General features: G+C 37.6%; 1 protein-coding gene across 3 annotated transcripts in view; it reads right to left on the minus strand.

Annotated features, from left to right (window-relative positions):
- Nucleotides 1–15,174, minus strand: part of ksr2 (kinase suppressor of ras 2) — a 118,094-nt gene that overhangs the window by 78,731 nt on the left and 24,189 nt on the right. For 2 of the 3 annotated variants that reach the window (XM_085295289.1, XM_085295288.1), the window contains exons 4-5: nucleotides 9,582–9,617; nucleotides 7,321–7,822 (exon numbers count right to left, since the gene is read on the minus strand). In XM_085295289.1, coding sequence (XP_085151415.1) covers nucleotides 7,321–7,822; nucleotides 9,582–9,617 — 538 coding nt within the window. The remainder of the gene's footprint in view (nucleotides 1–7,320; nucleotides 7,823–9,581; nucleotides 9,618–15,174) is intronic. The other variant, XM_085295290.1, reaches the window with a different exon arrangement.

Raw genomic sequence — 15,174 nt, forward strand, 5'->3', positions numbered from 1 at the left:
ACAAATTTCAAACTAATTACTTCCCTAATTCCCCTAAACTTGGCACCATCCCTGGACTCAGCATATTTTTTTATGCTAAGAATAAACTCATTAATTATTGGAGAGGGAATACGTTTTGCTACTTTGTAGTCATCACAAATTAATATAGAAGAGAAAAAAAAGCTGTAAACAGGAGAGTTTACTGTAAAACTAATATATCTACTTGAACTCTTCTTGCTTCGGGCGATTGTTTTCAGCTTGAACAACTGTTTTGGTTTGCTCACTAAGATATCTGTTTTCAAAAAGTGAAACAAATGCAAAAAATGTTTTAGGGCTAAATATGATGTCAATGTAGATCTGAACTTTTTCACGGTAATAGAAAGGTCACTTCTTTTTAAGTACCATGCTTATCATGCATTAACTGTCATGATTATTCTACTTGTTAAATTCATGCCTGAAGATCTATTTGTACATTACACTGATAAAACAGAGCCGTAGCCGTAGATACAAAAGAAGAAAAGGTATCTGTTCAACATCTGTCTCCAAAGATGTGAAGAGACATTACATGATTTTCATTGTGTCTTCATTTTCCATTAAAGCAGTGTTTCTCAAATGGGAGTAACATACAGTCTATTTGGGCTGCTGGTACCACTCAGCACCCCCTATTTTATGATAAATACTGAAAAAAAATCAAACATACATAGTCCTAAAATATTCAAACTTTAATTTGTTCAACCAGTCCCTGGTTTCAATTCAACTCTTAGGTTTCATAATCTGTCATTTACTAAAAAACCTCGAAGAAGAAAAACATGAGCAAGTCACTTTTTAGTATTTAATCACCACAGTAATTGAATTTTCATTCAAACGAAGCAGCAATACAGGTGAAAATACAAAGAAGTAATCCACATCTGTGTCCTTTTCTCTACCCTGTGCCTGGAAAAGAGTTTGATCGCTCAGTTACCTCCCTGCCGTAGACTGTGACAAAATTAGTTTGAAAGATGGGCTTTTGCTTCACTGCAGATCTGATACAAAATCTTTGGGCACCTGACTGAAGGTCAGACAGACCGAAACGTAATTTAATTAATACTCTAGCAGTAAGCGAGACAGTGTGTGGGAGTTCCATTTGATTGCTTTTATGAAGTGCAACTTATCGGAAAGACTTATTTAAATGCAACTACAATGTCATCTTAGCGTCACTGCATGATGCCAAAAGACTGGTTTGAACTGAATTTAGTGATGTATTTTAAACATTTTCAATGCAGCATTTAATTGGGGGGTTTTTTGTGCTTGTTTGTTTGTTTTTTTAAATAAATAATATAAAGGCTTTTTTTTCTCAAAAAAGCTTTAGTAGTTGGAGGAAGTTCTTTGTATTCACAGAACAATTATTAAATGTCTGTGAGCAGTGCCTCCCTAGTCTTTTATTTGCATAATGAAATTATTACCTTAATTAAGACGTGTTTCTATTTAGCTTGATATCATTTACACATTAACACATCTGCCTGTTTTTGATACACACTTTTTCATTTTGTGGCTTCCTTTTGCAAAACAAAAGTCTCTTCTTGGAGACAACAGCTGCAGCCATATTTAAACATTGTTGTTTGTCCATGAACGGCACACATTTTTTGATCTAATGGCCTATTAGCTGCGGAATGCAAAAGTGTTGAATCTGTTAAAATGCAAAACACTTATTTTCCATCCTTAATTCTTCTTGGAAGGTAATGTTTATATCACTGTTGAGCCATACCTCTTAGCAAAACGATTCTCTGTAATGTTAATGAGTTGGTTTTCTAATAATTCTGCTTTGAATCGACACCTCATTAGCATCCTTAGAGCTTTCTGTTTTTTAAGCTGCCAAAAATGACCTTATTACCAGTTGAAAACGCCTACAAGTAAAGGCAGTGAGCAGCTAGCAAGCTATCTGCATCAAGAGACACAGGACAAAATCACTTCTACACAAGACTGAATATATTTGGACTAGCACTTGACAGGTGGTGAGAAAGAAGACTCCAATTTCCCCAAAAGGAGAAAGTTTCCCTCTCTCATGCATTATGACTTGCAAAATTGGCAGCGGTTTCATTCCAGGGTGAGAGTTTCTTGAATTCATAGATACACATCGGTAAGGAGGCAATTTGGTCATTATTTCTATGGAGGGATAGAAACCATCCTGTGGTTCACTGCAAGCTGAAAGGAAAACACATTATCACACAGACAAACACATTAAACCAAGAAGGACAAAGCTATCAAGCAGAAGACGAGCGTCCACACCAGCAGACCACAGTATTTGCTGAGCTTTTCGATGAAAAAAAGCATTCGGAATAAATTTTCAAGCCATGATTGCAAAAATGTCAGTATCTCAAACCTATCGTGTGAAAAAATAAAAAACGTGGAAATGGAGGCTAATATACATTAGAAAGGATAGAAGATGCTTCGAAAGCCAACTTTAGAGAACGTGTACAATGCAAAAACATTTCTAAATGATTTTAGATGATATATATGCCAAAAAAGAATAACACTAAACATATCTTGAAATTGAAAGCACTCAGATATTAATATAACTTTGCTTTCACACTGTGATGACGACAACACACCATGAACATGAGTGGAAAAATGCTGAAAGCCGAATATGATTACTTTCCATTCATATCCATGTTTTATCTCCTTTTTAAAATCTTTATCTCTGAGTTAATGGTTATAGTTGATTGCATCCAAGATAAAAAATTTAAAAAAAGATAGCAAGAGGAACTCTTCACATTTTCACACATTGAAACCCCCCTTATCTATCATATCGTATCTGTCAAAACCAAACTCGAGTTTTCTTTCAACAAAGTATGGGGGGGGCAGTCTTGCACATTCAGCTGCACTGTCTTTGTGCAGTGATAATCAGAAATTAGATAATGAGAAATTAGCCCATATCTCATTAAGATGAAGGGAGAATAATGTCTCTTGGGGTCAGAGGGTAATCCCTGCCTATTGCGTCCTGGCCACATTGCCAGGCAATTAAGCACAAGAAAATGAGAACCCAAGGAGCACTATGCACTTATTAAAATCCTAGTAACAGGGGGCAATGTGGGAAGTATGGAAAGAGCATAGCAAAAAGCTTTTTATTTAGCTTAAAAAAAACCAAAAAAACTTGTGTGATATTTTACGTATTTTTATCAAGGTTTTTCCCTCTGGTGGAATATTTGTAAGATTCTCATCTTCCCAAATCTTTAAGTGAAAAACCACATGACGAATCGTGATGCAGCATTTAAGAAATAATCAAACTGTATGATTCAGTCTTCAGTCTCCTTTGCATCAAGGAAGAGAAAAACAAACTGACACCTACTACTTCCTTGCACAGACATAAAAGAAACAAGAGACGCCAGAGACGAAAAACCAACCTGATGCTTGCCAGCACCATTCTGCATCCAATTATGATGTATTAGGAGAGGTACTAAGCTATCAGAGAAGCCAGCAAATCTGCCCTGTCTCAATGAGTTGCAACATTTCCAGGCATACATTTTCCATTGATTAGAGTGGCTCAATTCACAGTCTGCAGTTTATCACTGCTTTGGGACCGGTAATCAATTCTCTAATGCCGTTTGAGCCTATTCACTGGAGCTATGATCCAGTCGTCACCAAGCAGATACACACATACACACAGCCATGCCCACTGATATTGTGGATGTAGCCCTGTGTACATCCAGGCCCATACCACATATAACCCAGATGGCCATCATAAAAGCAGAGGACAGCTCTAAAATATTAACTTACCAAGTGTAGCAGTGATGGGGCACTGTCATCTAATGGTATTATCAAAATGAGAGCAGCTCTCCTGAGGCAGACTCTGGTTCCTGATTACCAAGCAGTGGTGGACCCTGTTTGTGACCAAATCTGATCAGCATAGCACCAGACATAGGGAAGGCCAGTCAGGAACTCAGCCCGAAGGCCCCTTATCTCTACCGACAGGCCGGTGGTCCTTTATAGGCAATGATGTCCTCCCAGGAATTAATCTGATTGGGGTCTGGTGGAAGATTAAGTTCCAGTAAAACTGCTAAAGGAAAGGTATGGTCCTAACCTCCCTTCTAAGCCATTCCTTTCTTGGATCAGAATGAATTACATTTTGAGACTTAGTACAGAGCAGAGGGAGGACAGGACTGCATCTCTGAATGTTTGCTTCAGGCAGGGCTTCAACTGAAATTAACTGACCACCGCTACCTTAGACTATTATCACTGAGATCATTTTTACACTGAAACAATTTGGTGAAATAGAAGCCATGAAGCTTCAAACCTAAATTAAAACAAAGCCTTACCTAATTCTGCATTTGATCCATCATCATCTGCCTTGCAAACAAAATATAATATTAACATTCCTCTCCTGGTACTGATTAAATCCCTAAAACCCTATCACAGGTTTTCACATTTGTGAAAATAAATACTTTTAAATGGCTTAGATGTAACACTGCCCCTCTGCCTTTATCAGTTTAAGTAGATGTGTGAATATGCAACATTATCAATTCTTTTATCTCCTATGGTATCATACAGCTTCAAATTTTGACTGTCTATAAAACAGCATAATATAGTTTTGAAACCCATATCATTTGTATCTGTGAATTATATCTGACAATCAAGAAATCATTGAAATAGGACCAAGTGAAGTAGACTAAAAGATACTCAAAAGCCAGACATTATGGCGGGGTCAAAGGAAATTCAGGAAGAAATGAGAGATACAATAATTTACAGCAATTCTGCAAAGATGAGTGGGCCAAAATTCCTCCACAGCGCTGTAAAAGACTCATTGTCAGTTCTTGCAAACAAAGGGCCATGTAGGTTTGGATTTATTTCCCCCCTTACTAAATAAACGTCTTCATTTAGAAACTGCATTTTGTGTTTACTCGTGTTATCTTTGTATAATATTTACATTTGTTTGATTATCTGAAACATTTAAGTCTGACAAACATACAAAAAAAAATACTGAAAACACTTCAGGTGCCATATAATGACACATGTAGGATCTTGGTCAGACTTTCAAGATAGACAGCTGCAATCCATATGTTTTTGACTAGTAAGCTTAGTATATAGGTTTGGATGCGCCAACTGTGACTTCACCACAGCCTCATAAGCATTTAAACTGGCGCACAGGGCACACTGGACTCGTCCCCTGAATGATAGGTGTTGCTACTCGGAAACAAAAAATAGCAGCAGAAGAAGTCAACACAAAGCAAAGCAAGTCATAGACTCATATTGCTTCATGAAGGTAACAAAAATCAAGAAGTGCATGACAAACCAAAACAACACCAAAATGCAGTGTGCACCAGCTGCAAGTGTATACTAGGTGTAAAGTCCCTTCTTTTCATGCTGTGCTGAAAACTGTTGTGTAAAAGTTTCAATTACCGTATTTTCCGCACTATAAGGCGCACTTAAAATCCTTTAATTTTCTCAACAACAAAAGATCGACAGTGCACCTTATAATCCGGTGAGCCTTATGTATGAATTCTATGCTTACAGACCTCGAACCGATTTTATGTGGTACACATTCTGTCAAAAAATGTTTTAGTATGACTTTGGGAAGTTACGAAGCTGCACCGCTTGATGGATTGTCGGAGCATTACGGCTCCATAGTCAAGAGCCTCGCAGAGTAATCTGGGTCCAAAACTCAGTCTGCTTCAGGTCCCAAAGTTAAACGAGCAGTGGCATCACTGAGAGTTAAATACTGTCTAAATTATTTCATCTTTAATAAAATGATCAGTGTTGCTGCTTTACCAGGTGTAACAATGAAGTTTAACATCCAGGCATCCATGAAAACAGAATTTATTAAATTTAACGGAGTTAGAAGTTAGCAGAAAGTTAACTCGCTAGTTTCCATACAGCAAAATCTCCAGTGTTAAATTAACACTGGAGAGTGTCTATATGGGTCCACACCTCTGAGTGTTAAATACAACACTGTTGAGTGTTAAATTAACACTTTTGACAGTGTTATATGTTTAAAAGTAACCTAGTCAGTTTTGAAGATTAGCAAAGACTAACACTGAGCAGTGCTGATTTTCTAACACTGGAATATTTCTAACATTTTGAGTTATTTTCCAGTGTTAGAAAATCAGCACTGCTCAGTGTTAGTCTTTGCTAATCTTCAAAACTGACTAGGTTACTTTTAAACATATAACACTGTCAAAAGTGTTAATTTAACACTCAACAGTGTTGTATTTAACACTCAGAGGTGTGGACCCATATAGACACTCTCCAGTGTTAATTTAACACTGGAGATTTTGCTGTGCACCTAAACATGATCTGACTGAGAGATTTCTGAAAAAATTAAAACGTACAGCTCTGCTATCACTTCCAACATACATGAAGACAGAAAACTAAACAGCAGTGATGTTTGTAGGGTTACTGAAATTGGACTAGCTGGTATATAATGATGTGCTACATGATCGCTCGCACACAGCTATGTTAGCATAACATAAACAGTGAAGCTGGAGGAATAATGCTAACTTTTTTCCACTCAATAAAAGTTAACGTGAGGGTTCCCGATGGTCAGGAACAAATGCAATCGCATGGCAGGATGCTGTAAACGGACCAAACTTCAGTCAAGAGAACAAGTGAGATAATCCATCCACAATACGAGGTTAGTCATTAATATACTGCAACAACATGGGAATATAGCAGCTGCGAGAGAATTCAACATTAATGAATCAATGGTACGGAAGTGGAGGGAGCAAGAAGAATGAGTTGAGTAAAATTTGACTTATCTGACTGTTTTGTTTCGCTTAATGTGCCTTATAATGCGGTGCGCCTTATGTATGAAAACAGTGCGTCTTCTAATCCAGTGCGCCTTATGGTCCGAAAAATACAGTGATTCATTCCATAAATGTGGTAATAATAACTCATAAAGGAATTGCCTATTTGTGTTTTAATCACAGATGGTTACATTTTGTTATTGTCTTTATGTTGTTTCTGCTACTTTCTTATTTTTATTAGGGTAAACTATAGTGTCTAAAGTAAAGTCACAGGCAAAAATTATATATTTAATAATACTTTCATTCAGTGGATTAACTTGACATAAATCAGCCCTTAATTGTTTATTGTTTAGTCACAGAATTCTTTAAATGATATTTAATCCTTGGTTCTAATGCCCAAAACTTCCATATAGAGGCTCATTTGCAAACATTCCAAAAAAACACTTTGGAATACATTAATAACATTTAATTTGTTTTTTCCCATGGTTTGGGAATGATAAATGTAAATACCAACTTCTGAAGCCTAGAAGTAAAATAACCTCTGTATTCACTCAAAAACACACACAGTGCTCCAAAATGGCTGCCACTATTTGCCATTAAAAATCCAGAGAAGCACAAAACTTACTTTGGTGTCTGTGTGTCATCCAAGCGGTTCCCCAGCTGGAACTCATGGGATTTGCTGCGGTGCAGAGCGGTGAAGCCTGGCAAAAGATGGATAAGTTTGCGGCTTGGCGGAGGTGGTGTTCCTGGGGCCTTCACCTTATTCCTTCGCCGCATGGGAGGAGTGCCAGGTGGGGTCATGGTGTTGACCACCAAATGAGTCCGAGGAGGGGTGTGACCAAAATGCCTCTGGCGGGGTGATGGGGGCAGGGAGCGATGACCAGAGTCCAAGGGAGGGAAGAGCCCTGAAGAGGGGCTGTCGACAGTGAGTCGATCGGCATACAAAGGGGGGGCCAGGGCCTGTGGGCTGTGGCACATGTGCTGGTTGTACTTGGACTGGACTTTGGGGCTTTGAGAGAGCTGGAACCGAATCCACTGACTGGCCTCTGGCTGGCACACCGGAGTGTTTTCTTTGCCAGATTCTGATGTGGGCCACTGAATGGACCAGTCCTGTTTGGTCTGGCTCCCTGTTGAAAGTCCACAAAGACAGAGACAAACATCTGGTTGTAACATGTTGCTAAAATACATTTTTCACAATTTTACAAAAATAACAAAATAACATATTTTAGCTGCACGTAGTGGTTTCAACTCATGCAAATAGTTTTGGTTTCGTTTGTCCAGGTGTGGAGATATCCGTCTACAATTCAATATCCACCTACAGTACTGTACGAAAGTCTTGAGCCGTCCCTCAATTCTTTATTTTTTGCTGGGAAAAAGTGGAATAGGTGCAGTGATTCATTGACTCATCCAACAACGAACATCAAAAGATATAAGGCAAAAACAGAGTTTGTACAAATAAAACAAGCTTCATGTTCATTCTTCAACCCAGCCTGAACTCTCTTAAGCAGTTAGTCTTCAGGAATCGTTCTCCAGGCTTCTTGAAGGACATTCAAAGCTCTTCTGTGGATGGTGACTGCTTTTTGCTCCACTCTCACACTTCTTCAGTAATGTTGAGCTCTGGGCTCTGGAGAGGCCAATCCATGTCTGATAATGTTCCATTGTGTGTATTTCTATCCAGGTATGCTTTTACTGCTTCGGCAGTATGTTTGGGATCACTGTTATGATGAAAAATAAAGCTGATATATAACAGCTCTAAGGCCATGTTCAGAAGGTACTGCATGTTGGCTCAAAATCTGAATGTACTTTCCGCATTCATAATTCCAAAAAACATTAAATACACCACTGGCTGAAACGCAGCCCCAAACCATGACAGAGTCTCCAACATGTTTATAGACGGCTGTAGACACTCACTCTTGTACCTCTTTCTTGACTCGCTCTGTACCTCTAACAATTTGAGTTAACGTGTTCAAATTCTGTTGCCACTGAACTGATGACTCTGTCAGGTCTTGTGCTTTCCTGGATTTTTTCCTATTTCCTTACATGACTGTATGTACTTTTGTGTACTTAAGTACAAGAACTTCGCTGAAAATGAGTGAAAAAAACAGCCAATTTAAAGATCTTCAAAAAAAAAAAAACCCTGAATAACTATAGCTTAAGACCATTCTTAAAAATCACTAAAAACTCCATGGAAAAAACAAAGGTTTGAGGGGTGACTCATGACTTTTGCATAGTACTGTGTGCAATATATTTTACATGGAATAATAAATGGAATTCTGTTCATGTTTCTCACAGCTTTGTAAAAGACTACCCATGAAAAACTAAAATGCAACATTGCTCTGCAAAACAAAAAATACTTACATTTTTTTTAAATGAACCCAAAACTAAAACTGTCTGTATATCAAGACACAACTTAGATTAAAGGAAGAAGTTATTTTTTTGTAATTTGAGCATTTTGCAATAAAATGGTGCAGTTAAACTAAGCACGTTCTTCGTGTAATACTAAAATATCCATAAGCATTTTTTGTCTTAATTGAAGCATTTGATGAAGTCCTAGGGCAAAGAATATATTTACAACAAGTTAACTGCATTCATCTGAGCAATGAAAAATACATTTTTTCCATTATCTGATGTGAGCACACGAGCAGCAGTGGTGTTCAAATATGCTGGTGTGGAGCAGATTAAGCATCGCTTGATGGAGGAAGAGAATGAGAAATGGAAAAGTGCTCAAGAACAGAACAGGGCAAAGCTGCATGAGTTAAAACACAAGCTGACTTTTACTAAAACTAAACTTTCAGCTGAATGACAGAGAAAGATCAACAGAGAAAAAAATACTTGAAAGTGAGCAGCCAAAATGAGTGTTTTTGAGTTCAGATGACAATACTTTACCTCCATTATTGTGCAATTTATCCTCCTCAAGTTGTTCTTCAGAAAGAAACAAAAAAGGAATGTGTTTATTGATCTGGAAGAGAAACGACTGAAATAGTGTGCAGTATTCTATCCGTCTATCTACACAACCAAATGCACAACCAAAAGGCTATTTAGAAAAACAAAACATAAAGTACAATTGATCTTGGGTACATCGAAGCAGATGCAGCATCTCATGCATGACTGAGTGTGCACAAACTTGACCTCACAGTTTTAAAAAAATGTTTTTGACCGTCAAGCCACCATTAATGCAAATTTTCTGTCAACAACCCCATACTCTCTTCTTTTTGTGTGCCTTTTTTTTTTTTCTTCCATCTGACATTGTCTCTAAGGAACTATAAGCAATGCAAATGCACACACTTTCACAATGGCAACATCAAATGAACCACGAAAATATCAGCAATAAAAAGTCCCAGAAGAATTGCAAAAGTTAGAGGAGGGTGGGGGCGATGGGGGTAGTGAGCAGCTTTTCTATAATGTTATGAAGAAGATGCTGGAAGAAATGATGAGTTATGGGAAGAGACAACTGAAGACACAAGAGTCCTGATATATGGCAAGTTTCAAGGGTGTCATTTTTTTTCTTTAAATATTTTCATTTGTTCTGCATCTGAGAATTTTTAATAGTTGCTAACACATCACCACCCTACAGAGAGCTGGTTCCACAGGAGAGGGATCTGGAAGATAAAGGCTCTTCCTCCTATTCAACTCTTAAATACCAGTACCCAAGAAACGGCAAGTAAACCAGCAGCGATCCAGAGTAAAAATCTGGTTAGATAAGATTTTTAGGGGTGAGTACAATAACCTCAGTTTTATCTAAATTTAGAAGCAGAAAAATTAGAGGTCATCCAGGTCCTCATGTCTTTAAGACATCCCTGCAGTTTAATAAATTGAGGTGTGTTATCTGGCTTCATAGATAGATAAAGTTAGATGTCATCTGCATAGCAGTGAAAATGTATGCTATGGCTTTTAATGACGGTATCAAAGGAAAGCATGTATGATGTAAAAAGAATAGGTCCCAGTACAGAACCCTATGGAGCTCTATAGTTAACCTTTGTGTGTGAAGAGTGTGTTAGATAGATATGATTCAAACCACAGCATCACTGTGCCTATAATCCCCATGGCGTTAATGCCGTTTCCCTATTGTAATGAGCTGTGAACCCTGATTGAAACTCCCCCCCCAAAAAAACTCCCCTGCTAATGATTTGTTCGATGCTTTAATGATTACTTAGATGCTTTAATGATTACCAGTTGTTTTTTTTATGGTTAAAACCTTATTTGTGAAAAAATTCATGAGGTCATTACTAGTTAACGTTAAAGGAATGGTTGGCTCAACTGTGCTCTGACCTTTTGTCAGCCTGGCTAAAGAGAAACCTGGAGTTGTTCTTTTTTCTTCAATCAATGATGAATAGTGAGATGTTCTGGCTTTACACATGGCTTTTTTATAGAGCAACAAACTATTTTTGTCACGGGAGTGGAACGGACTCAGGCGCAGACTGAGGTAGCACAGTTCAACGACACTTTATTAATCACACTGGTGCACTATATACACGTGAAGGGGGGGGAAACACCAGGGTCCCGGGGATCACTTGGCTGGGGAGACACACTTCTTCGCACTCGCTCTGCTCCTCGTCCAAACAGTCTCCACACAAGCAGCTCAGCTCACTCTCCTACTCACGGGGTCCAGGGGTCACAAAAGGGCTGATCCAGGTAAACCTGTTTACACAGACGAGGGTAAGTCGAAGGCAAACACGGGAACAGTAGAATCGCAAGGAAGCCAGGCAATACTAACGAGAGTTACTCAATATTCCAGCGACGAACAGCTCAGAGCCCCAGCCTTAAGAGCCAGAGAACTGCAATCCGCTCGAGATCAGCTGCAGGTGCGTGGGCCAAGGGCAGGAGCCCAATCAGAGCTCCGCCCAGGCAGACAGGTAGGAGAGACAGAGTGAGAGAAAAACAACAAACACTTGTGGCCACACTGGGCTGGCCGGGGAGGCACAGGGACCATGACAATTTTACCAGGCTTAATGGAGATCTTCTAAAATAGTGAGACACCATTTCCTCTCCAGATTATGAGTTATCTGCTTTAAGGTGTGTGTTTGAGAATTATATGTTTGAAGGAAATTATATCTATAAACTTAGTTACACACTTTAAGAAACATCTGCTGTGGCGAAATTTATATCCCATTGCTGAGTAATCCATTATTGTAAATGTACATGTTATTAGGAAATGATCAGACAAAAGCAGATTTTCTGGGAATACTGTTAACTTTTCAGTTTCTATGCCATATCTCAGAACAAGATCTAGAGCGGGATTAAAGTTATGGGTGGCTTCTTTTAAATTTTGAAAGATGACTATCTAGATGGATGTTAAAATCACAGACAATAATGTGTGTTTATCTGAGCTGACCCCTAAATCAGATAAAAACTCTGAGAAATCAGATAAAAACTCTGAGTAAGCACCAGGTCAACAATACATAACAACAAATAAAACTGTTTTTTAAGTTTTCCAGTTACAGTGGACAAGGCTCAAAGTCAGGCTTTCAAATGAATTAAAACTCTGTCTGGGTCTTTGGTTGATTAATAAGTTAGAGTGAATGATTGTTGCCATGCCTCTGGTATGAAAACTTTTGGACCAAAAGTCCAGTTAATTACATTTTGAGCATGATTATCTTCTAGATTAGTGACCAACAGGTATTAAATCGCTGACCAATCAAATCGCTGTAAAATAGCTTCACCATTCGAGGAAAATCCCTTGGACTTCTGTGTATGGACAGCCGGAAAGTTTTTTAATAGCACCCAAAGTCTTTATGTTTCCCTAATGAACTTTGGTGATAAATATAGCTGAAACTGTTTTTTACTGTTAACTGTAAACAACTTTATAAAAATTATATTGTTCTATAAAGATTCATCTTTGGTCCTAAAACAGGACACCTATATGTACTTGCTGATCTTACATCAAATTTACATTGAGACTAAGGAAACATTTGAATTCTGTTTTTTAGATTTATTGTTTTACTTTCTCTCAAACTGTTAAACACCACCAAAGCTGCAGGTGAAAAAAAACAAAACAATTTTCTCCTGTGTTTGAATGATAATACTGTGATATTGATACAGTAAGTCTGTTAAATAACCAGCCAGCCTTTTTTTTTGGCTTTGAATGGGCTAGACTTTACTATAGTAGATCTTTAGCGGTCGTACTGAAGAAAACACATTCTTGCAGCACTTTTAACAGTAAACTGCTGCACACATTCATGCCACTGCTTTGTCTGCAGGAGCTGTGTTGGTGTTGCTTTCCATCTATATTATTTGTGTTATCTTTTCATATTTTTCATACAATATAGTTTTATCTTCTTCTGCAAAATCAGCTGATTTGATAAAAATATAGATCTACATTTGTATGGATTGGTCAGATGCCACCAGTGCCACTTCTTTAATGTTACCACGCACTGAGGTCCCTTTTTAGAAATATAACTACATGTCATGGAGAGGCGGATGGAAATAACAGTTATTGGTTGTATCTTGCTTGTTCACAATACAAAGTTCAAGGTTCTTTATTTGCCATTTGTGCATAAAACCCTCAGTCAAGGCAAATGGAATTCTTGTGTAGATCGCTCTCAGTCTGTATACTATAAACACAATAGCCATGTTACACATATATAGTTTTCTTTTTCACAGTTTCAGAGTTCTGACAATCCTTGCATAGACTGAATCAGTTCTAAAGATCTCTCTTTTACTTTTTATTGGTCAATATTTTTTTAGCCGTTGCGTGCTTTACTACTACTGCTATTTAGACTCTCAGCATAGTGCTTTAAATCAAAAGAACTAAAATTCTGCACAGAAAAAATAACCTGGATTGTTACTGTTCTCGTTCATTCATAGTTATTTTAACCAATTAAACTGGAGATAACAGAAGGTAAAGGCTAAACAACCAGTAATATGAATATATATATATATATAATAAATAATAATTTTATATTATATTTAAAAAAAACAGTGTCCCTGATTAGTTCCTGCTCTCTGGCTGACAATTATAATCAGGGAACCTGGTATTGTCTTGGTTGTCATAGAAACCAATTGGTTGTCAGCACTGCCTGGCACGTGGTTATGCATCTCCTGCACAGAATATGTTTCCGAGAACAATGGCAAATCCAAAACTATGATCAGAATATTTATCATGCTGTAGCTGCCTTTCTGCCCTCAGTGAGGCTGCCTGAAGATCACGCTTACATATATCTAAAGCCAGAATTCATAGCTGCAAAATCCTTTAGAAAGACAGGCTGTAAAGGAGTGCTCATCCACAGATGTTCCTCAATCATCCCTTCTTTATTAGCAGAAATAAAACCATGACAAGCCACTCAGAAGTGTAAAAATTCTGCTTGACCCAACATGAATAATCAAAGACCACCGATAGGTTTTATAGCTTACGGGTGAGAGACATTAGATAGCAGACTGGGGCTGATTGAAGGGTGTTTAATACCTTCGGACTGTCCAATTACCAAATAGGTAGCTTTTGGATATGCCAACGTCGATGATTTAAATTACAATATTCCTTTTGGCAGTTATACTCTTGTGTAAGCCTGCCTCACTTAAAAAATACTTTTGACAGTGTTTATTAAGCTGATACCCAAGTGAAATTTCTCTGCATGAGAAGCAATGAACTTGAATCACACTAATAAAACTGTTGCTTCAAGTCCTGATTCAGTCCATGAAGCACACTAGTATCTTAGCAACAGCTTTAGCAAAATAGTAACAGGAGCTGACTGATGAATTTCTTGTTTCAGATCATCTCACCTAAGCAAAAGCCTGAGGCAAATCAAAAACAGCTCGCTGCTAAATTAGATGAAGAACACATACTGAGCGTAACCCCTTTGAGATCTGTGATTTAAGTTAATTTGTGTGTCTTGTGCTCGTTAGACAGTACATTTTTGAAGTTGCATTTCATGGAGAGTTTTGATATTAAAAATGCTCTTTATATAATATGTAATTAATAATTTAAATAACCCTAACTTCATGGGGCAAAAGGCATATCAACAAGACAATAACCTGCTGACATCAATGCTTTGCTATTCAATCGTTTTTCTGCTGAGGCTTTCTTCCAGTGCCCTTAAAACTGCATTATTTTATGGGTTTTTTATTATTTTATTACTAAACAAAACTATATTAACTGTGTGAAACTGTAAAATGATCAAAATATACTTTGAGCCACTTTTGATTCCCAATTGATGAAAATGAATTGATGATGATGATCTGAGCAATAAATCAGTGTCCAATTCTTAAGCCATCTTATAATATGAGAGACAGTCCTGGTTGATTTCTGCTTTCATTAGCTCTGAATGTCATAATGAGATCAGATATTCTCTTTCATTTGAGGCAAACAAAACCAGGGTAAGTTTTAAATGTGATTTGATTGGAAACTCTAAAGCTAATTAATAATTCTCTTCCTGGTTCTTTTGTTTTTACATGGTGCACATTCTCGCACTGTAATAATACTAAGGAGAGTATAGACTTATAAGTGCAGGTTGTTAGTGGCACTAGATGATAAGATTATACAGTG

The sequence above is a fragment of the Mchenga conophoros genome, linkage group LG12 (assembly GCF_057382185.1).
Source record: "Mchenga conophoros isolate Kocher_MC1m ecotype Shallow Benthic linkage group LG12, M_conophoros_male_GT1.1, whole genome shotgun sequence".
In the NCBI taxonomy this organism is placed as follows: Eukaryota; Metazoa; Chordata; class Actinopteri; order Cichliformes; family Cichlidae; genus Mchenga; species Mchenga conophoros.